General features: G+C 57.9%; 1 protein-coding gene across 1 annotated transcript in view; it reads right to left on the minus strand.

Moving 5' to 3' along the window:
• Positions 1–24,175, minus strand: part of LOC140429048 (receptor-type tyrosine-protein phosphatase kappa-like) — a 330,643-nt gene that overhangs the window by 96,768 nt on the left and 209,700 nt on the right. Inside the window, exon 12 of the mRNA XM_072515580.1 lies at positions 21,869–22,003. Within this exon, the coding sequence (XP_072371681.1) occupies positions 21,869–22,003 (135 nt within the window). The remainder of the gene's footprint in view (positions 1–21,868; positions 22,004–24,175) is intronic.

The following is a 24,175-nucleotide window of genomic DNA, read 5'->3' on the forward strand; positions in this document are numbered from 1 at the left end:
CAGATCCCTCTGCACCTGTACACCCAGATCCCTCTGCACCTGTACACCCAGCTCCCTCTGCACCTGTACACCCAGGTCCCTCTGCTCCTGTACACCCATCTCCCTCTGCTCCTGTACACCCAGCTGCCTCTGCTCCTGTACACCCAGCTCCCTCTGCTCCTGTACACCCAGCTCCCTCTGCCTGTACACCCAGCTCCCTCTGCTCCTGTACACCCAGCTCCCTGTGCACCTGTACACCCAGCTCCCTCTGCACCTGGACACCCAGCTCCCTCTGCGCGTTTACACCCAGGTCCCTCTGCTCGTGTACAACCAGCTCCCTCTGCGCCTGTACACCCAGCTCCCTCTGCGCCTGTACACCCATATCCCTCTGCTCCTGTACACCCAGCTCCCTCTGATCCTGTACACCCAGCTCCCTCTGCTCCTGTACACCCAGATCCCTCTGCACCTGTACACCCAGATCCCTCGGCTCCTGTACACCCAGATCCCTCTGCACCTGTACACCCAGCTCACTCTGCACCTGTATATCCAGATCGCTCTGCACCTGTACACCCAGACCCCTCTGCTCCTGTACACCCAGGTCCCTCTGCTTGTACTCCCTGCTCCCTCTGCGCCTGTACACCCAGCTCCCTCTGCTCCTGGACACCCAGATCCCTCTGCACCTGTACACCCAGCTCCCTCTGCACCTGTACATCCAGATTCCTCTGCACCTGTACACCCAGGTCACTCTGCCTGTACACCCAGCTCCCTCTGCACCTGTACACCCAGGTCCCTCTGCACCTGTACACCCAGATCCCTCTGCACCTGTATACCCAGGTCCCTCTGCCTGTACACCCAGCTCCCTCTGCTCCTGTATACCCAGATCCCTCTGCACCTGTACACCCAGATCCCTCTGCACCTGTACACACAGGTCCCTCTGCCTGTACACCCAGCTCCCTCTGCTCCTGTACACCCAGATCCCTCTGCACCTGTACACCCAGATCCCTCTGCACCTGTACACCCAGCTCCCTCTGCTCCTGTACACCCAGCTCCCTTGGCACCTGTACACCCAGCTCCCTCTGCACCTGTACACCCAGGTCCCTCTGCGCCTGTACACCCAGCTCTCTCTGCTTGTACACCCAGCTCCCTCTGCTCCTGTACACCCAGCTCCCTCTGCACCTGTACACCCAGCTCCCTCTGCTCCTGTACACCCAGCTCCCTCTGCTCCTGTACACCCAGCTCGCTCTGCGCCTGTGCACCCAGCTCCCTCTGCGCCTGTACACCCAGCTCCCTCTGCGCGTGTACACCCAGGTCCCTCTGCTCCTGTACAACCAGCTCCCTCTGCGCCTGTACACCCAGCTCACTCTGCGGCTGTACACCCATGTCCCTCTGCTCCTGTACACCCTGCTCCCTGTGCACCTGTACACCCAGCTCCCTCTGCTCCTGTACACCCAGCTCCCACTGCTCCTGTACTCCCAGCTCCCTCTGCTCCTGTACACCCAGCTCCCTCTGCACCTGTACACCCAGCTCCCTCTGCGCCTGTGCACCCAGCTCCCTCTGCTCCTGTACACCCAGATCCCTCTGCACCTTTACACCCAGGTCCGTCTGCTCCTGTACTCCCAGCTCCCTCTGCTCCTGTACACCCAGCTCCCTCTGCGCCTGTACACCCAGCTCCCTCTGCGCCTGTACACCCAGCTCCCTCTGCTCCTGTACACCCAGCTCCCACTGCTCCTGTACTCCCAGCTCCCTCTGCTCCTGTACACCCAGCTCCCTCTGCACCTGTACACCCAGCTCCCTCTGCTCCTGTACACCCAGCTCCCTCTGCTCCTGTACACCCAGCTCCCTCTGCACCTGTACACCCAGCTCCCTCTGCGCCTGTACACCCAGCTCCCTCTGCACCTGTACATCCAGATTCCTCTGCACCTGTACACCCAGGTCCCTCTGCCTGTACACAGAGCTCCCTCTGCACCTGTACACCCAGGTCCCTCTGCCTGTACACCCAGCTCCATCTGCGCCTGTACACCCAGCTCCCTCTGCTCCTGTACACCCAGCTCCCTCTGCACCTGTACACCCAGCTCCCTCTGCTCCTGTACACCCAGCTCCCTCTGCTCCTGTACACCCAGATCCCTCTGCACCTTTACACCCAGCTCCCTCTGCCTGTACACCCAGCTCACTCTGCACCTGTACATCCAGATTCCTCTGCACCTGTACACCCAGGTCCCTCTGCACCTGTACACCCAGCTCCCTCTGCACCTGTACACCCAGCTCCCTCTGCCTGTACACCCAGCTCCCTCTGCACCTGTACACCCAGGTCCCTCTGCCTGTACACAGAGCTCCCTCTGCCTGTACACCCAGCTCCATCTGCGCCTGTACACCCAGTTCCCTCTGCTCCTGTACACCCAGCTCCCTCTGCTCCTGTACACCCAGCTCCCTCTGCTCCTGTACACCCAGCTCCCTCTGCGCCTGTACACCCAGCTCCCTCTGCGCCTGTACACCCAGCTCCCTCTGCTCCTGTACACCCAGCTCCCTCTGCTCCTGTACACCCAGCTCCCTGTGCTCCTGTACACCCAGCTCCCTCTGCTCCTGTACAACCAGCTCCCTCTGCTCCTGTACACCCAGCTCCCTCTGCTCCTGTACACCCAGCTCCCTATGCTCCTGTACACCCAGCTCCCTCTGCTCCTGTACACCCAGCTCCCTCTGCTCCTGTACACCCAGATCCCTCTGCACCTGTACACCCAGACCCCTCTGCGCCTGTACACCCAGCTCCCTCTGCACCTGTACACCCAGCTCCCTCTGCTCCTGTACACCCAGCTCCCTCTGCTCCTGTACACCCAGTTCCCTCTGCGCCTGTACACCCAGCTCCCTCTGCGCCTGTACACCCAGCTCCCTCTGCTCCTGTACACCCAGCTCCATCTGCGCCTGTACACCCAGTTCCCTCTGCGCCTGTACACCCAGCTCCCTCTGCGCCTGTACACCCAGCTCCCTCTGCTCCTGTACACCCAGCTCCCTCTGCTCCTGTACACCCAGCTCCCTCTGCTCCTGTACACCCAGCTCCCTCTGCTCCTGTACACCCAGCTCCCACTGTGCCTGTACACCCAGCTCCCTCTGCTCCTGTACACCCAACTCCCTCTGCTCCTGTATACACAGCTCCCTCTGCTCCTGTACACCCAGCTCCCTCTGCTCCTGTACACCCAGATCCCTCTGCACCTGTACACCCAGACCCCTCTGCGCCTGTACACCCAGCTCCCTCTGCCCCTGTACACCCATGTCCCTCTGCTCCTGTACACCCAGCTCCCTCTGCTCCTGTGCACCCAGCTCCCTCTGCTCCTGTACACCCAGCTTCCTCTGCTCCTGTACACCCAGCTCCCTCTGCTCCTGTACACCCAGATCCCTCTGCACCTGTACACCCAGCTCCCTCTGCCTGTACACCCAGCTCCCTCTGCAGCTGTTTATCCAGATCCCTCTGCACCTGTACACCCAGGTCCCTCTGCCTGTACACCCAGCTCCCTCTGCACCTGTACATCCAGATCCCTCTGCACCTGTACACCCAGATCCCTCTGCACCTGTACACCCAGATCCCTCTGCACCTGTACACCCAGGTCCCTCAGCCTGTCCACCCAGCTCTCTCTGCACCTGTATATCCAGATCGCTCTGCACCTGTACAACCAGACCCCTCTGCTCCTGTACACCCAGGTCCCTCTGCTTGTACTCCCAGCTCCCTCTGCGCCTGTACACCCAGCTCCCTCTGCTCCTGTACACCCAGATCCCTCTGCACCTGTACACCCAGCTCCCTCTGCACCTGTACACCCAGCTCCCTCTGCTCCTGTACACCCAGCTCCCTCTGCACCTATACACCCAGCTCCCTCTGCCGGTACACCCAGCTCCCTCTGCTCCTGTACACCCAGCTCCCTCTGCTCCTGTACACCCAGCTCCCTCTGCTTTTACACCCAGCTCCCTCTGCCCCTGTCCACCCAGCTCCCTCTGCACCTGTACACCCAGCTCCCTCTGCACCTGTACACCCAGCTCCATCTGCTCCTGTACACCGAGCTCCCTTGGCACCTGTACACCCAGCTCCCTCTGCACCTGTACACCCAGGTCCCTCTGCGCCTGTACACCCAGCTCCCTCTGCTTGTACACCCAGCTCCCTCTGCTCCTGTACACCCAGCTCCCTCTGCACCTGTACACCCAGCTCCCTCTGCTCCTGTACACCCAGCTCCCTCTGCTCCTGTACACCCAGCTCGCTCTGCGCCTGTGCACCCAGCTCCCTCTGCGCCTGTACACCCAGCTCCCTCTGCGCGTGTACACCCAGGTCCCTCTGCTCCTGTACAACCAGCTCCCTCTGCGCCTGTACACCCAGCTCACTCTGCGCCTGTACACCCATGTCCCTCTGCTCCTGTACACCCAGTTCCATGTGCACCTGTACACCCAGCTCCCTCTGCTCCTGTACACCCAGCTCCCTCTGCTCCTGTACACCCAGCTCCCTCTGCTCCTGTACACCCAGATCCCTCTGCACCTGTACACCCAGGTCCGTCTGCCTGTACACCCAGCTCCCTCTGCACCTGTACATCCAGATTCCTCTGCACCTGTACCCCCAGGTCCCTCTGCCTGTACACCCAGCTCCCTCTGCACCTGTACATCCAGATTCCTCTGCACCTGTACACCCAGGTCCCTCTGCCTGTACACCCAGCTCCCTCTGCGCCTGTACACCCAGTTCCCTCTGCGCCTGTACACCCAGCTCCCTCTGCGCCTGTACATCCATATCCCTCTGCTCCTGTACACCCAGCTCCCTCTGCTCCTGTACTCCCAGCTCCCACTGTGCCTGGACACCCAGCTCCCTCTGCTCCTGTACACCCAGCTCCCTCTGCTCCTGTACACCCAGCTCCCTCTGCTCCTGTACACCCAGATCCCTCTGCACCTGTACACCCAGCTCCCTCTGCACCTGTATATCCAGATCGCTCTGCACCTGTACACCCAGACCCCTCTGCACCTGTACACCCAGACCCCTCTGCGCCTGTACACCCAGGTCCCTCTGCTCCTGTACACCCAGCTCCCTCTGCTCCTGTACACCCAGCTCCCTCTGCGCCTGTACACCCAGCTCCCTCTGCACCTGTACATCCAGATCCCTCTGCACCTGTACACCCAGGTCCCTCTGCCTGTACACTCAGCTCCCTCTGCACCTGTACATCCAGATCCCTCAGCACCTGTACACCCAGGTCCCTCTGCCTGTACACCCAGCTCCCTCTGCACCTGTACATCCAGATCCCTCTGCACCTGTACACCCAGATCCCTCTGCACCTGTACGCCCAGCTCCCTCTGCACCTGTACACCCAGGTCCCTCTGCTCCTGTACACCCATCTCCCTCTGCTCCTGTACACCCAGCTCCCTCTGCTCCTGTACACCCTGCTCCCTCTGCTCCTGTACACCCAGCTCCCTCTGCCTGTACACCCAGCTCCCTCTGCTCCTGTACACCCAGCTCCCAGTGCACCTGTACACCCAGCTCCCTCTGCACCTGTACACCCAGCTCCCTCTGCTCCTGTACACCCAGGTCCCTCTGCGCCTGTACACACAGCTACCTCTGCGCCTGTACACCCAGCTCCCTCTGCGCGTTTACACCCAGGTCCCTCTGCTCCTGTACAACCAGCTGCCTCTGCGCCTGTACACCCAGCTCCCTCTGCGCCTGTACACCCATATCCCTCTGCTCCTGTACACCCAGCTCCCTCTGCTCCTGTACACCCAGCTCCCTCTGCTCCTGTACACCCAGATCCCTCTGCACCTGTACACCCAGATCCCTCTGCACCTGTACACCCAGATCCCTCTGCACCTGTACACCCAGCTCACTGTGCACCTGTATATCCAGATCGCTCTGCACCTGTACACCCAGGTCCCTCTGCTCCTGTACACCCAGGTCCCTCTGCTTGTACTCCCAGCTCCCTCTGCGCCTGTACACCCAGCTCCCTCTGCTCCTGTACACCCAGATCCCTCTGCACCTGTACACCCAGCTCCCTCTGCACCTGTACATCCAGATTCCTCTGCACCTGTACACCCAGGTCCCTCTGCCTGTACACCCAGCTCCCTCTGCACCTGTACACCCAGGTCCCTCTGCACCTGTACACCCAGATCCCTCTGCACCTGTATACCCAGGTCCCTTTGCCTGTACACCCAGCTCCCTCTGCTCCTGTACACCCAGATCCCTCTGCACCTGTACACCCAGATCCCTCTGCACCTGTACACCCAGGTCCCTCTGCCTGTACACCCAGCTCCCTCTGCTCCTGTACACCCAGATCCCTCTGCACCTGTACACCCAGATCCCTCTGCACCTGTACACCCAGCTCCCTCTGCTCCTGTACACCCAGCTCCCTCTGCTCCTGTACACCCAGCTCCCTCTGCTCCTGTACACCCAGCTCCCTCTGCTCCTGTACACCCAGCTCCCTCTGCCTGTACACCCAGCTCCCTGTGCACCTGTACACCCAACTCCCTCTGCACCTGTACACCCAGCTCCCTCTGCTCCTGTACACCCAGGTCCCTCTGCGCCTGTACACCCAGCTCCCTCTGCGCCTGTACACCCAGCTCCCTCTGCGCCTGTACACCCAGCTCCCTCTGCGCGTGTACACCCAGGTCCCTCTGCTCCTGTACAACCAGCTCCCTCTGCGCCTGTACACCCAGCTCCCTCTGCGCCTGTACACCCATGTCCCTCTGCTCCTGTACACCCAGCTCCCTCTGCTCCTGTACACCCAGCTCCCTCTGCTCCTGTACACCCAGCTCCCTCTGCACCTGTACATCCAGCTCCCTCTGCTCCTGTACACCCAGCTCCCTCTGCACCTATACACCCAGCTCCCTCTGCCGGTACACCCAGCTCCCTCTGCTCCTGTACACCCAGCTCCCTCTGCTCCTGTACACCCAGCTCCCTCTGCTTTTACACCCAGCTCCCTCTGCCCCTGTCCACCCAGCTCCCTCTGCACCTGTACACCCAGCTCCCTCTGCGCCTGTACACCCAGCTCCCTCTGCCCCTGTCCACCCAGCTCCCTCTGCCCCTGTACACCCAGCTCCCTCTGCACCTGTACACCCAGCTCCATCTGCTCCTGTACACCGAGCTCCCTTGGCACCTGTACACCCAGCTCCCTCTGCACCTGTACACCCAGGTCCCTCTGCGCCTGTACACCCAGCTCCCTCTGCTTGTACACCCAGCTCCCTCTGCTCCTGTACACCCAGCTCCCTCTGCACCTGTACACCCAGCTCCCTCTGCTCCTGTACACCCAGCTCCCTCTGCTCCTGTACACCCAGCTCGCTCTGCGCCTGTGCACCCAGCTCCCTCTGCGCCTGTACACCCAGCTCCCTCTGCGCGTGTACACCCAGGTCCCTCTGCTCCTGTACAACCAGCTCCCTCTGCGCCTGTACACCCAGCTCACTCTGCGCCTGTACACCCATGTCCCTCTGCTCCTGTACACCCAGTTCCATGTGCACCTGTACACCCAGCTCCCTCTGCTCCTGTACACCCAGCTCCCTCTGCTCCTGTACACCCAGCTCCCTCTGCTCCTGTACACCCAGATCCCTCTGCACCTGTACACCCAGGTCCGTCTGCCTGTACACCCAGCTCCCTCTGCACCTGTACATCCAGATTCCTCTGCACCTGTACCCCCAGGTCCCTCTGCCTGTACACCCAGCTCCCTCTGCACCTGTACATCCAGATTTCTCTGCACCTGTACACCCAGGTCCCTCTGCCTGTACACCCAGCTCCCTCTGCGCCTGTACACCCAGTTCCCTCTGCGCCTGTACACCCAGCTCCCTCTGCGCCTGTACATCCATGTCCCTCTGCTCCTGTACACCCAGCTCCCTCTGCTCCTGTACACCAAGCTCCCACTGTGCCTGGACACCCAGCTCCCTCTGCTCCTGTACACCCAGCTCCCTCTGCTCCTGTACACCCAGCTCCCTCTGCTCCTGTACACCCAGATCCCTCTGCACCTGTACACCCAGCTCCCTCTGCACCTGTATATCCAGATCGCTCTGCACCTGTACACCCAGACCCCTCTGCACCTGTACACCCAGACCCCTCTGCGCCTGTACACCCAGGTCCCTCTGCTCCTGTACACCCAGCTCCCTCTGCTCCTGTACACCCAGCTCCCTCTGCGCCTGTACACCCAGCTCCCTCTGCACCTGTACATCCAGATCCCTCTGCACCTGTACACCCAGGTCCCTCTGCCTGTACACTCAGCTCCCTCTGCACCTGTACATCCAGATCCCTCAGCACCTGTACACCCAGGTCCCTCTGCGCCTGTACACCCATATCCCTCTGCTCCTGTACACCCAGCTCCCTCTGCTCCTGTACACCCAGCTCCCTCTGCTCCTGTACACCCAGATCCCTCTGCACCTGTACACCCAGATCCCTCTGCACCTGTACACCCAGATCCCTCTGCACCTGTACACCCAGCTCACTGTGCACCTGTATATCCAGATCGCTCTGCACCTGTACACCCAGGTCCCTCTGCTCCTGTACACCCAGGTCCCTCTGCTTGTACTCCCAGCTCCCTCTGCGCCTGTACACCCAGCTCCCTCTGCTCCTGTACACCCAGATCCCTCTGCACCTGTACACCCAGCTCCCTCTGCACCTGTACATCCAGATTCCTCTGCACCTGTACACCCAGGTCCCTCTGCCTGTACACCCAGCTCCCTCTGCACCTGTACACCCAGGTCCCTCTGCACCTGTACACCCAGATCCCTCTGCACCTGTATACCCAGGTCCCTTTGCCTGTACACCCAGCTCCCTCTGCTCCTGTACACCCAGATCCCTCTGCACCTGTACACCCAGATCCCTCTGCACCTGTACACCCAGGTCCCTCTGCCTGTACACCCAGCTCCCTCTGCTCCTGTACACCCAGATCCCTCTGCACCTGTACACCCAGATCCCTCTGCACCTGTACACCCAGCTCCCTCTGCTCCTGTACACCCAGCTCCCTCTGCTCCTGTACACCCAGCTCCCTCTGCTCCTGTACACCCAGCTCCCTCTGCTCCTGTACACCCAGCTCCCTCTGCCTGTACACCCAGCTCCCTGTGCACCTGTACACCCAACTCCCTCTGCACCTGTACACCCAGCTCCCTCTGCTCCTGTACACCCAGGTCCCTCTGCGCCTGTACACCCAGCTCCCTCTGCGCCTGTACACCCAGCTCCCTCTGCGCCTGTACACCCAGCTCCCTCTGCGCGTGTACACCCAGGTCCCTCTGCTCCTGTACAACCAGCTCCCTCTGCGCCTGTACACCCAGCTCCCTCTGCGCCTGTACACCCATGTCCCTCTGCTCCTGTACACCCAGCTCCCTCTGCTCCTGTACACCCAGCTCCCTCTGCACCTGTACATCCAGCTCCCTCTGCTCCTGCACACCCAGCTCCCTCTGCACCTATACACCCAGCTCCCTCTGCCGGTACACCCAGCTCCCTCTGCTCCTGTACACCCAGCTCCCTCTGCTCCTGTACACCCAGCTCCCTCTGCTTTTACACCCAGCTCCCTCTGCCCCTGTCCACCCAGCTCCCTCTGCACCTGTACACCCAGCTCCCTCTGCGCCTGTACACCCAGCTCCCTCTGCCCCTGTCCACCCAGCTCCCTCTGCCCCTGTACACCCAGCTCCCTCTGCACCTGTACACCCAGCTCCATCTGCTCCTGTACACCGAGCTCCCTTGGCACCTGTACACCCAGCTCCCTCTGCACCTGTACACCCAGGTCCCTCTGCGCCTGTACACCCAGCTCCCTCTGCTTGTACACCCAGCTCCCTCTGCTCCTGTACACCCAGCTCCCTCTGCACCTGTACACCCAGCTCCCTCTGCTCCTGTACACCCAGCTCCCTCTGCTCCTGTACACCCAGCTCGCTCTGCGCCTGTGCACCCAGCTCCCTCTGCGCCTGTACACCCAGCTCCCTCTGCGCGTGTACACCCAGGTCCCTCTGCTCCTGTACAACCAGCTCCCTCTGCGCCTGTACACCCAGCTCACTCTGCGCCTGTACACCCATGTCCCTCTGCTCCTGTACACCCAGTTCCATGTGCACCTGTACACCCAGCTCCCTCTGCTCCTGTACACCCAGCTCCCTCTGCTCCTGTACACCCAGCTCCCTCTGCTCCTGTACACCCAGATCCCTCTGCACCTGTACACCCAGGTCCGTCTGCCTGTACACCCAGCTCCCTCTGCACCTGTACATCCAGAATCCTCTGCACCTGTACCCCCAGGTCCCTCTGCCTGTACACCCAGCTCCCTCTGCACCTGTACATCCAGATTCCTCTGCACCTGTACACCCAGGTCCCTCTGCCTGTACACCCAGCTCCCTCTGCGCCTGTACACCCAGTTCCCTCTGCGCCTGTACACCCAGCTCCCTCTGCGCCTGTACATCCATGTCCCTCTGCTCCTGTACACCCAGCTCCCTCTGCTCCTGTACACCCAGCTCCCACTGTGCCTGGACACCCAGCTCCCTCTGCTCCTGTACACCCAGCTCCCTCTGCTCCTGTACACCCAGCTCCCTCTGCTCCTGTACACCCAGATCCCTCTGCACCTGTACACCCAGCTCCCTCTGCACCTGTATATCCAGATCGCTCTGCACCTGTACACCCAGACCCCTCTGCACCTGTACACCCAGACCCCTCTGCGCCTGTACACCCAGGTCCCTCTGCTCCTGTACACCCAGCTCCCTCTGCTCCTGTACACCCAGCTCCCTCTGCGCCTGTACACCCAGCTCCCTCTGCACCTGTACATCCAGATCCCTCTGCACCTGTACACCCAGGTCCCTCTGCCTGTACACTCAGCTCCCTCTGCACCTGTACATCCAGATCCCTCAGCACCTGTACACCCAGGTCCCTCTGCCTGTACACCCAGCTCCCTCTGCACCTGTACATCCAGATCCCTCTGCACCTGTACACCCAGATCCCTCTGCACCTGTACGCCCAGCTCCCTCTGCACCTGTACACCCAGGTCCCTCTGCTCCTGTACACCCATCTCCCTCTGCTCCTGTACACCCAGCTCCCTCTGCTCCTGTACACCCTGCTCCCTCTGCTCCTGTACACCCAGCTCCCTCTGCCTGTACACCCAGCTCCCTCTGCTCCTGTGCACCCAGCTCCCTGTGCACCTGTACACCCAGCTCCCTCTGCACCTGTACACCCAGCTCCCTCTGCTCCTGTACACCCAGGTCCCTCTGCGCCTGTACACCCAGCTCCCTCTGCGCCTGTACACCCAGCTCCCTCTGCGCGTTTACACCCAGGTCCCTCTGCTCCTGTACAACCAGCTGCCTCTGCGCCTGTACACCCAGCTCCCTCTGCGCCTGTACACCCATATCCCTCTGCTCCTGTACACCCAGCTCCCTCTGCTCCTGTACACCCAGCTCCCTCTGCTCCTGTACACCCAGATCCCTCTGCACCTGTACACCCAGATCCCTCTGCACCTGTACACCCAGATCCCTCTGCACCTGTACACCCAGCTCACTGTGCACCTGTATATCCAGATCGCTCTGCACCTGTACACCCAGGTCCCTCTGCTCCTGTACACCCAGGTCCCTCTGCTTGTACTCCCAGCTCCCTCTGCGCCTGTACACCCAGCTCCCTCTGCTCCTGTACACCCAGATCCCTCTGCACCTGTACACCCAGCTCCCTCTGCACCTGTACATCCAGATTCCTCTGCACCTGTACACCCAGGTCCCTCTGCCTGTACACCCAGCTCCCTCTGCACCTGTACACCCAGGTCCCTCTGCACCTGTACACCCAGATCCCTCTGCACCTGTATACCCAGGTCCCTTTGCCTGTACACCCAGCTCCCTCTGCTCCTGTACACCCAGATCCCTCTGCACCTGTACACCCAGATCCCTCTGCACCTGTACACCCAGGTCCCTCTGCCTGTACACCCAGATCCCTCTGCACCTGTATACCCAGGTCCCTTTGCCTGTACACCCAGCTCCCTCTGCTCCTGTACACCCAGATCCCTCTGCACCTGTACACCCAGATCCCTCTGCACCTGTACACCCAGGTCCCTCTGCCTGTACACCCAGCTCCCTCTGCTCCTGTACACCCAGATCCCTCTGCACCTGTACACCCAGATCCCTCTGCTCCTGTACACCCAGCTCCCTCTGCTCCTGTACACCCAGCTCCCTCTGCTCCTGTACACCCAGCTCCCTCTGCCTGTACACCCAGCTCCCTGTGCACCTGTACACCCAACTCCCTCTGCACCTGTACACCCAGCTCCCTCTGCTCCTGTACACCCAGGTCCCTCTGCGCCTGTACACCCAGCTCCCTCTGCGCCTGTACACCCAGCTCCCTCTGCGCCTGTACACCCAGCTCCCTCTGCGCGTGTACACCCAGGTCCCTCTGCTCCTGTACAACCAGCTCCCTCTGCGCCTGTACACCCAGCTCCCTCTGCGCCTGTACACCCAGCTCCCTCTGCGCCTGTACACCCATGTCCCTCTGCTCCTGTACACCCAGCTCCCTCTGCTCCTGTACACCCAGCTCCCTCTGCTCCTGTACACCCAGATCCCTCTGCTCCTGTACACCCAGCTCACTCTGCACCTGTACATCCAGATCCCTCAGCACCTGTACACCCAGATCCCTCTGCACCTGTACACCCAGCTCCCTCTGCTTGTACTCCCAGCTGCCTCTGCGCCTGTACACCCAGCTCCCTCAAAGAACAACAAAGAACAAAGAAATGTACAGCACAGGAACAGGCCCTTCAACCCTCCAAGCCCGTGCCGACCATGCTGCCCGACTAAACTATAATCTTCTACACTTCCTGGGTCCTTATCCTTCTATTCCCATCCTATTCATATATTTGTCAAGATGCCCCTTAAATGTCCCTATCGTCCCTGCTTCCACCACCACCTCCGGTAGCGAGTTCCAGGCACCCACTACCCTCTGTGTAAAAACACTTGCCTCGTACATCTACTCTAAACCTTGCCCCTCTCACCTTAAACCTATGCCCCCTAGTAATTGACCCCTCTACCCTGGGGAAAAGCCTGTGACTATCCACTCTGTCTGTGCCCCTCATAATTTTGTATACCTCTATCAGGTCTCCCCTCAACCTCCTTCGTTCCAGTGAGAACAAACCGAGTTTATTCAACCGCTCCTCATAGCTAATGCCCTCCATACCAGGCAATATTCTGGTAAATCTCTTCTGCACCCTCTCTAAAGCCTCCACATCCTTCTGGTAGTGTGGCAACCAGAATTGAACACTATACTCCAAGTGTGGCCTAACTAAGGTTCTATACAGCTGCAACATGACTTGCCAATTCTTATACTCAATGCCCCGGCCAATGAAGGCAAGCATGCCGTATGCCTTCTTGACTACCTTCTCCACCTGTGTTGCCCCTTTCAATGACCTGTGGACCTGTACTCCTAGATCTCTTTGACTTTCAATACTCTTGAGGGTTCTACCATTCACTGTATATTCCCTACCTGCATTAGACCTTCCAAAATGCATTACCTCACATTTGTCCGGATTAAACTCCATCTGCCATCTCTCCGCCCAAGTCTCCAGACAATCTAAATCCTGCTGTATCCTCCGACAGTCCCCATCGCTATTCGCAATTCCACCAACCTTTGTGTCGTCTGCAAACTTACTAATCAGACCAGTTACATTTTCCTCCAAATCGTTTATATATACTTCAAAGAGCAAAGGTCCCAGCACTGATCCCTGTGGAACACCACTGGTCACAGCCCTCCAATTAGAAAAGCATCCTTCCATTGCTACTCTCTGCCTTCTATGGCCTAGCCAGTTCTGTATCCACCTTGCCAGCTCACCCCTGATCCCGTGTGACTTCACCTTTTGTACTAGTCTACCATGAGGGACCTTGTCAAAGGCCTTACTGAAGTCCATATAGACAACATCTACTGCCCTACCTGCATCAATCATCTTAGTGACCTCCTCAAAAAACTCTATCAAGTTAGTGAGACACGACCTCCCCTTCACAAAACCGTGCTGCCTCTCACTAATACGTCCATTTGCTTCCAAATGGGAGTAGATCCTGTCTCGAAGAATTCTCTCCAGTAATTTCCCTACCACTGAAGTAAGGCTCACCGGCCTGTAGTTCCCGGGATTATCCTTGCTACCCTTCTTAAACAGAGGAACAACATTGGCTATTCTCCAGTCCTCCGGGACATCCCCTGAAGACAGCGAGGATCCAAAGATTTCTGTCAAGGCCTCAGCAATTTCCTCTCCAGCCTCCTTCAGTATTCTGGGGTAGATCCCATCAGGCCCTGGGGACTTATATACCTTAATATTTTTTAAGACACCCAACACCTCGTCTTTTTGGATCACAATGTGACCCAGGCTATCTACACCCCCTTCTCCAGACTCAACATCTACCAATTCCTTCTCTTTGGTGAATACTGATGCAAAGTATTCATTTAGTACCTCGCCCATTTCCTCTTGCTCCACACATAGATTCCCTTGCCTATCCTTCAGTGGGCCAACCCTTTCCCTGGCTACCCTCTTGCTTTTTATGTACGTGTAAAAATCCTTGGGATTTTCCTTAACCCTATTTGCCAATGACTTTTCGTGACCCCTTCTAGCCCTCCTGACTCCTTGCTTAAGTTCCTTCCTACTTTCCTTATATTCCACGCAGGCTTCGTCTGTTCCCAGCCTTTTAGCCCTGACAAATGCCTCCTTTTTCTTTTTGACGAGCCTACAATATCACTCGTCATCCAAGGTTCCCGAAAATTGCCGTATTTATCTTTCTTCCTCACAGGAACATGCCGGTCCTGTATTCCTTTCAACTGCCACTTAAAGCCTCCCACATGTCAGATGTTGATTTACCCTCAAACATCCGCCCCCAATCTAGGTTCTTCAGTTCCCGCCTAATATTGTTATAATTAGCCTTCCCCCAATTTAGCACATTCATCCTCGGACCACTTTTATCCTTGTCCACCAGTACTTTAAAACTTACTGAATTGTGGTCACTGTTCCCGAAATGCTCCCCTACTGAAACATCTACCACCTGGCCGGGCTCATTCCCCAATACCAGGTCCAGTACCGCCCCTTCCCTAGTTGGACTGTCGACATATTGTTTTAAGAAGCCCTCCTGGATGCTCCTTACAAACTCCGCCCCGTCTAAGCCCCTGGCACTAAGTGAGTCCCAGTCAATATTGGGGAAGTTGAAGTCTCCCATCACCACAACCCTGTTGTTTTTACTCTTTTCCAAAATCTGTCTACCTATCTGCTCCTCTATCTCCCGCTGGCTGTTGGGAGGCCTGTAGTAAACCCCCAACATTGTGACTGCACCCTTCTTATTCCTGATCTATACCCATATAGCCTCACTGCCCTCTGTGGTGTCCTCCCATAGTACAGCTGTGATATTCTCCCGAACCAGTAGCGCAACTCCGCCTCCCCTTTTACATCCCCCTCTATCCCGCCTGAAACATCTAAATCCTGGAACGTTTAGCTGCCAATCCTGCCCTTCCCTCAACCAGGTCTCTGTAATGGCAACAACATCATAGTTCCAAGTACTAATCCAAGCTCTAAGTTCATCTGCCTTACCCGTAATGCTCCTTGCAATAAACATATGCACTTCAGGCCACCAGACCCGCTGTGTTCAGCAACTTCTCCCTGTCTGCTCTGCCTCAGAGCCCCACTGTCCCTATTCCCTAGTTCTCCCTCAATGCTCTCACCTTCTGACCTATTGCTCCCGTGCCCACCCCCCTGCCATACTAGTTTAAACCCTCCCTCTGCTCCTGTACACCCAGATCCCTCTGCACCTGTACACCCAGGTCCCTCTGCCTGTACACCCAGCTCCCTCTGCACCTGTACATCCAGATCCCTCTGCACCTGTACACCCAGATCCCTCTGCACCTGTACACCCAGAGCCCTCTGCACCTGTACACCCAGCTCCCTCTGCACCTGTACACCCAGACCCCTCTGCCTGTACACCCAGGTTCCTCTGCCCCTGTACACCCAGCTCCCTCTGCTCCTGTACACCCAGATCCCTCTGCACCTGTACACCCAGGTTCCTCTGCCCCTGTACACCCAGCTCCCTCTGCTCCTGTACACCCAGATCCCTCTGCCCCTGTACACCCAGCTCCCTCTGCTCCTGTACACCCAGCTCCCTCTGCGCCTGTACACCCAGCTCCCTCTGCTCCTGTACACCCAGCTCCCTCTGCACCTGTACACCCAGCTCCCTCTGCTCCTGTACACCCAGCTCCCTCTGCTCCTGTACACCCAGCTCCCTCTGCTCCTGTACACCCAGCTCCCTCTGCTCCTGTACACCCAGATCCCTCTGCACCTGTACACCCAGGTCCCTCTGCGCCTGTACACCCAGCTCCCTCTGCTCCTGTACACCCAGCTCCCTCTGCACCTGTACACCCAGCTCCCGCTGCTCCTGTACACCCAGCTCCCTCTGCTCCTGTACACCCAGCTCCCTCTGCTCCTGTACACCCAGCTCCCTCTGCTCCTGTACACCAAGCTCCCTCTGCTCCTGTACACCCAGCTCCCTCTGCTCCTGTACACCCAGCTCCCTCTGCTCCTGTACACCCAGCTCCCTCTGCACCTGTACACCCAGCTCCCTCTGCTCCTGTACACCCAGCTCCCTCTGCTCCTGTACACCCAGATCCCTCTGCACCTGTACACCCAGATCCCTCTGCACCTGTACACCCAGCTCCCTCTGCGCCTGTACACCCAGCTCCCTCTGCCTGTACACCCAGGTCCCTCTGCTCCTGTACACCCAGATCCCTCTGCACCTGTACACCCAGGTCCCTCTGCACCTGTACACCCAGCTCCCTCTGTGCCTGTACACCCAGGTCCCTCTGCGCCTGTACACCCAGGTTCCTCTGCCCCTGTACACCCAGCTCCCTCTGCTCCTGTACACCCAGATCCCTCTGCACCTGCACACGCAGCTCCCTCTGCTCCTGTACACCCAGATCCCTCTGCACCTGTACACCCAGCTCCCTCTGCACCTGTACACCCAGCTCCCTCTGCTCCTGTACACACAGCTCCCTCTGCTCCTCTACACCCAGGTCCCTCTGCACCTGTACACCCAGGTCCCTCTGCACCTGTACACTCAGCTCCCTCTGCAGCTGTACACTCATCTCCCTCTGCCTGTACACCCAGCTCCCTCTGCTCCTGTACACCCAGATCCCTCTGCACCTGTACACCCAGATCCCTCTGCACCTGTACACCCAGCTCCCTCTGCGCCTGTACACCCAGCTCCCTCTGCCTGTACACCCAGGTCCCTCTGCTCCTGTACACCCAGATCCCTCTGCACCTGTACACCCAGGTCCCTCAGTGCCTGTACACCCAGGTTCCTCTGCCCCTGTACACCCAGCTCCCTCTGTTCCTGTACACCCAGATCCCTCTGCACCTGCACACGCAGCTCCCTCTGCTCCTGTACACCCAGATCCCTCTGCACCTGTACACCCAGCTCCCTCTGCCTGTACACCCAGCTCCCTCTGCTCCTGTACACCCAGATCCCTCTGCACCTCTACACCCAGATCCCTCTGCACCTGTACACCCAGCTCCCTCTGCGCCTGTACACCCAGTTCCCTCTGCCTGTACACCCAGGTCCCTCTGCTCCTGTACACCCAGATCCCTCACCACCTGTACGCCCAGGTCCCTCTGCACCTGTACACCCAGCTCCCTCTGTGCCTGTACACCCAGCTCCCTCTGCTCCTGTACACACAGCTCCCTCTGCTCCTCTACACCCAGGTCCCTCTGCACCTGTACACCCAGGTCCCTCTGCACCTGTACACTCAGCTCCCTCTGCAGCTGTACACTCATCTCCCTCTGCCTGTACACCCAGCTCCCTCTGCTCCTGTACACCCAGATCCCTCTGCACCTGTACACCCAGATCCCTCTGCACCTGTACACCCAGCTCCCTCTGCGCCTGTACACCCAGCTCCCTCTGCCTGTACACCCAGGTCCCTCTGCTCCTGTACACCCAGATCCCTCTGCACCTGTACACCCAGATCCCTCTGCACCTGTACACCCAGATCCCTCTGCGCCTGTACACCCAGCTCCCTCTGCCTGTACACCCAGGTCCCTCTGCTCCTGTACACCCAGATCCCTCTGCACCTGTACACCCAGGTCCCTCTGTGCCTGTACACCCAGGTTCCTCTGCCCCTGTACACCCAGCTCCCTCTGCTCCTGTACACCCAGATCCCTCTGCACCTGCACACGCAGCTCCCTCTGCTCCTGTACACCCAGATCCCTCTGCACCTGTACACCCAGCTCCCTCTGCTCCTGTACACCCAGCTCCCTCTGCTCCTGTACACCCAGCTCCCTCTGCTCCTCTACACCCAGGTCCCTCTGCACCTGTACACCCAGGTCCCTCTGCACCTGTACACTCAGCTCCCTCTGCAGCTGTACACTCAGCTCCCTCTGCCTGTACACCCAGCTCCCTCTGCTCCTGTACACCCAGATCCCTCTGCACCTCTACACCCAGATCCCTCTGCACCTGTACACCCAGCTCCCTCTGCGCCTGTACACCCAGTTCCCTCTGCCTGTACACCCAGGTCCCTCTGCTCCTGTACACCCAGATCCCTCACCACCTGTACGCCCAGGTCCCTCTGCACCTGTACACCCAGCTCCCTCTGTGCCTGTACACCCAGCTCCCTCTGCTCCTGTACACACAGCTCCCTCTGCTCCTCTACACCCAGGTCCCTCTGCACCTGTACACCCAGGTCCCTCTACACCTGTACACTCAGCTCCCTCTGCAGCTGTACACTCATCTCCCTCTGCCTGTACACCCAGCTCCCTCTGCTCCTGTACACCCAGATCCCTCTGCACCTGTACACCCAGATCCCTCTGCACCTGTACACCCAGCTCCCTCTGCGCCTGTACACCCAGCTCCCTCTGCCTGTACACCCAGGTCCCTCTGCTCCTGTACACCCAGATCCCTCTGTACCTGTACACCCAGGTCCCTCTGTGCCTGTACACCCAGGTTCCTCTGCCCCTGTACACCCAGCTCCCTCTGCTCCTGTACACCCAGATCCCTCTGCACCTGCACACGCAGCTCCCTCTGCTCCTGTACACCCAGATCCCTCTGCACCTGTACACCCAGCTCCCTCTGCACCTGTACACCCAGCTGCCTCTGCCTGTACACCCAGCTCCCACTGCCTGTACACCCAGCTCCCTCTGCTCCTGTACACCCAGCTCCCTCTGCTCCTGTACACCCAACTCCCTCTGCCTGTACACCCAGCTCCCTCTGCTCCTGTACACCCAGCTCCCTCTGCTCCTGTACACCCAGATCCCTCTGCACCTGTACACCCAGCTCCCTCTGTACCTGTACACCCAGCTCCCTCTGCTCCTGTACACCCAGCTCCCTCTGCCTGTACACCCAGCTCCCTCTGCACCTGTACACCCAGCTCCCTCTGCCTGTACACCCAGCTCCCTCTGCACCTGTACACCCAGCTCCCTCTGCCTGTACACCCAGCTCCCTCTGCTCCTGTACACCCAGCTCCCTCTGCTCCTGTACACCCAGCTCCCTCTGCCTGTACACCCAGCTCCCTCTGCACCTGTACACCCAGCTCCCTCTGCACCTGTACACCCAGCTCCCTCTGCCTGTACACCCAGCTCCCTCTGCCTGTACACCCAGCTCCCTCTGCACCTGTACACCCAGCTCCCTCTGCCTGTACACCCAGCTCCCTCTGCCTCTACACCCAGCTCCCTCTGCCTGTACACCCAGCTCCCTCGGCCTGTCCACCCAGGTTCCTCTGCTCTGCACCCCTTTAATCATTTTACCCCTTGTTTTATATTGTTCTTCTGAGCAGAACGGATCACTTCACTGTGATAAATATCTTGCTAATTAGCTGTGAAAAGAATTGACAATTTGGCTGGTGAATTTAAAGAGGACCTCACAACGTCGTGATGAGGTGCAACGCTGAACGAAAGTCGGATTAGTTTGATGAAGTCTTAATAAAAATTGCAGAGCCGCAGGTGTAGAGAGAGAGAGAGAGAGTTCATAACCACTGGTCAATCGGCAGTGATTTACTGGTGAATAGATCCCAATCTTTTGATTAAATTTAGAGTACCCAATTCATTTTTTCCAAGTAAGGGGCAATTTAGCGTGGCCAATCCACCTCCCCTGCACATCTTTGGGTTGTGGGGGCGAGACACACGCAGACATGGGGAGAATGTGCAAACTCCACACGGACAGCGACCCAGGGCCGGGATTGAACCCGGGTCCTCAGCGCCGTGAGGCAGCAGTGCTAACCACTGTGCCACCGTGCTGCCCGAGTATCCCAGTCTCAAAGATCTGAGGAACAGTCGGGTTCAGGAACTCGCCCTGACCATCAACAATAACTTCAGAAAGTTTTACAAACCCCAAAAAGGGCTCAGGATGGAGGCGGGGGTTCACTGAAAGGCACGTTCATTCCCTGCTTACCTGTAACCCCCCTCCCCTCCCCAGTGACCCCGTGCCCATCCCGTGTGACCCCGTCCCCCTCCCAGTGACCCCTCCCCAGTGTCCCCATCTCCCCTCCCCAGTGACCTCTGTGTGACCCCACCCCACTCCCCTCATTCCCCAGTAACCCCATGCCCCTCCCATGTGACCCCATCCCCCTCCCCAGTGACCTCTGTGTGACCCCACCCCACTCCCCATTCCACTCATTCCCCAGTGACCCCGTGCCCCTCCCATGTGACCCCGCCCCCCTCCCCTGTGGCCCCGTGTGACACTGTGCGCCCTTCAATGTGACCCCGTGTACCTCCCCAGTGACCCTGGCTGCTCTCCCCCCATTCTCCTGAGCGTAATGAATGTAGGAATTTCAGAGACATTGTATTATGTGTAGTTGGTGCAGTAATGGTTAAAAACTTGGGTTAGTGTGTGCGACTGCTGCAGTCATGTTTTTAAAATCCTGGTTTGAAAGACAGCAGGCTTTTTGGAGCCAATTTTGGGCTGATGGACATTATTTATATTAAGAGGGTTTCCTGTGGCGTCAATAATTAGGGACAATGGTCTGGATTCTCCGACGGTGGGATGCTCCGTTTTGCCGGCAGCCCGGGTGTTCCCTGAGGGCGTGGGGCTGCCCCACAATGGGAAACCCCACTGACCGGCCAGCGTAACGGAGCATCCCACCGGCGGGGTGAAACAGAAATGTGGTGCCGCGGGACGGAGAATCCAGCCCATTGGGTTCTGCTCAGTGAGATGTTGTCGTTAATGGGAGGAGTCTGTGATTGAAGCAGGCGGGTGTTGAGGTTGTCAGAAGTTTAGTTTGTGTCTGGAAGGGGAGCTGAGAAGGTTTCTGGAGAATACAGCCAGAGATTCTGCATTATTCTGACAGGGGGTCAGGTCCCTTTCTTTAAGCAGCTGTAAAGATCACTCTTTCCCAAGTGGAGTGTCTCAGACATCTCTGTACAGCAAGTGTTCCTGAGTCTGCTAACTGTATTTTAAAGTGGATTGGGATCGGAGATGGTTCTGTTGTTTGAGTGGGAGTAAAGATAGCAGTTAGGGGTTATTGCGTCACTGTATTGATTAGCATCGTTTAGGGGATAATTGTAACTATTTTCTGCATAGAATCCTAGAATTTACAGTGCAGAAGGCAGCCATTCACGCCTGGAGTGAGGTTTCCTTTCCTCACAGTCTCACAAAATTAAATTAAATATTGGGGTTTCTGTCCAGTGTCTGAACCGCAGTCGGGATCGGGTCCGGGATTGTAATATGTGACTCTGACCCCCCCCCCCATTTGTCTCCCTCTCTCTGCCCCCAGTAGGGACCCCCCCGGCCCCAGGAGGGACCCCCTGGCCCCCAGGAGGGACCCCCACGGCCCTAGGAGGGCCCCCCCTGGCCCCCAGTAGGGACGCCCCCATCCCCGGGAGGGACCCCTCTCCGGCCCCCAGGAGACCCCCCCCCACCGGCCCCAGGGAGGCCCTCCCCGGATGAGCTCTGCCCAGTTGAGCTGAAATGTGGGGAGGGTCACAAGAGTTTGAACAGCTGCCATTAAATTGCTGCCCCTCACCTGGTCGAGATCCTGCAGCCGATTCATGGTCACCACGGTTACACATCCCAGATCGTGAACCAACGCCCAGAAATCCACCAGAGTCACTGAGAGCGGCAACTGCGTCATTATAAACCCGTCTTTCCGCAAATAGGACTGCGGGAAAATAAAGATTCAACTGACAACAGGGTAAAATCCGCACCAGCCCGCCATACACACTCACACTCACACTCACTCTCACACTCACACTCACTCTCACACTCACTCTCACACTCACTCACACTCTCTCACTCACACTCTCTCACACACTCACACACCCACACACACTCACACACACTCACTCACACTCACTCTCACACTCACTCTCACACTCACACACACTCTCACACACTCTCACACACTCTCACACACACACTCACACACACTCACACACACACTCACACACACACTCACACACACACACACTCTCACACTCACACACGCACTCTCACACACTCACACACACACTCTCACACTCACTTACACACACTCACACACTCACTCACACACACTCACACTCTCACACACACACTGACACACACTCACTCACACACACTCGCTCACACACTCACACACACTCACTCACACACACACACTCTGACACACTCTCACACTCACACTTACACACACTCTCACACTCACACTCACTCACACACTCACACTCTCACACTCACACACACTCTCACACTCACACTCACTCACACTCTCACACTCACACACACTCTCACACTCTCACACACTCACGCTCACTCACACACTCACACACTCTCACACTCACACTTACACACACTCTCACACTCACACTCACTCACACACTCACACTCACTCACACTCTCACACTCACACACACTCTCACACTCACACACTCACACACACCCACACTCACACACACTCACACACACTCTCACACACACACACTCACTCACAAACACACACACTCACTCACACACTCACAAACTCACACACACTCACACACACACTCACACTCACACACTCACTCACACACTCTCACACTCTCACACTCTCACACTCTCACACACTCTCACACACACACACTCACATACACTCACTCACACTCACACACTCACATACACACTCTCACACTCACACACACACTCTCACACTCACACACTCACACACACTCTCACACTCACACACTCACACACACTCTCACACTCACACACACTCTCACATTCACACACTCACACACTCTCTCACACACTCACACTCTCACACACTCACTCACACACACTCACACACACTCACAAACACACTCACACACTCACACCCACTCACACACCCACTCACACACCCACTCACACACCCACTCACACACACACACACGCGCACACACTCACACAAACACTCACACGTTCACACGCACTTACACTCACAATCACGTGCACACACTCAAACTAACTCACACACTCACTCACACTCACATACACACACACTCACACACTCACACACACTCACACACTCACACACTCTCTCATTCACATTCTCTCACACTCTGTCACACTCTCTCACACTCACTCACACGTACACACTCACACACTCACACTCACACACTCACAATCACACTCACACACTCACACTCTCACACTTACACACTCACACTCTCACACTTACACACACACAAACACTCGCACATTCACACTCACACACTTGCACTCACACTTACACTCACACATACACACACACTTACACATTCACACTCACACACACACTCACTCACACACACTCACACACACACTCACACTTACACTCACACACACCCTCACACACACACTCACTCACACACACACTTTCACACTCACACTCACATTCACACTCACCCACACACACTCACTCACACACACGCACACTCACGCACGCACACTCACACTCACGCACACCCACCCACACACCCTCACACTTACTCACGCACACTCATGCACGCTCACACACACTCACGCACACTCACACGTACTCATGCACACTCACTCATACTCACATTTACGCACTCACATGTACACACTCACACACACTCACAATCAAACACTCACAATCACACTCACACACTCACTCTCACTCACTCACACTCTCACACTTACACACTCACACACAAACACTCATACTCACACACAAACATTTACTCTCACACTCAAACACTCACACACTCACATTCCCACACTCACACTTACACTCAAACACACACACTCACTCACACACACACTTACACACTAACACTCGCACATTCACACTCACACACGCACACTTACACACACACACACACACACTCACACA

The sequence above is a fragment of the Scyliorhinus torazame genome, chromosome 9 (genome assembly GCF_047496885.1).
Source record: "Scyliorhinus torazame isolate Kashiwa2021f chromosome 9, sScyTor2.1, whole genome shotgun sequence".
Classification (NCBI taxonomy): domain Eukaryota; kingdom Metazoa; phylum Chordata; class Chondrichthyes; order Carcharhiniformes; family Scyliorhinidae; genus Scyliorhinus; species Scyliorhinus torazame.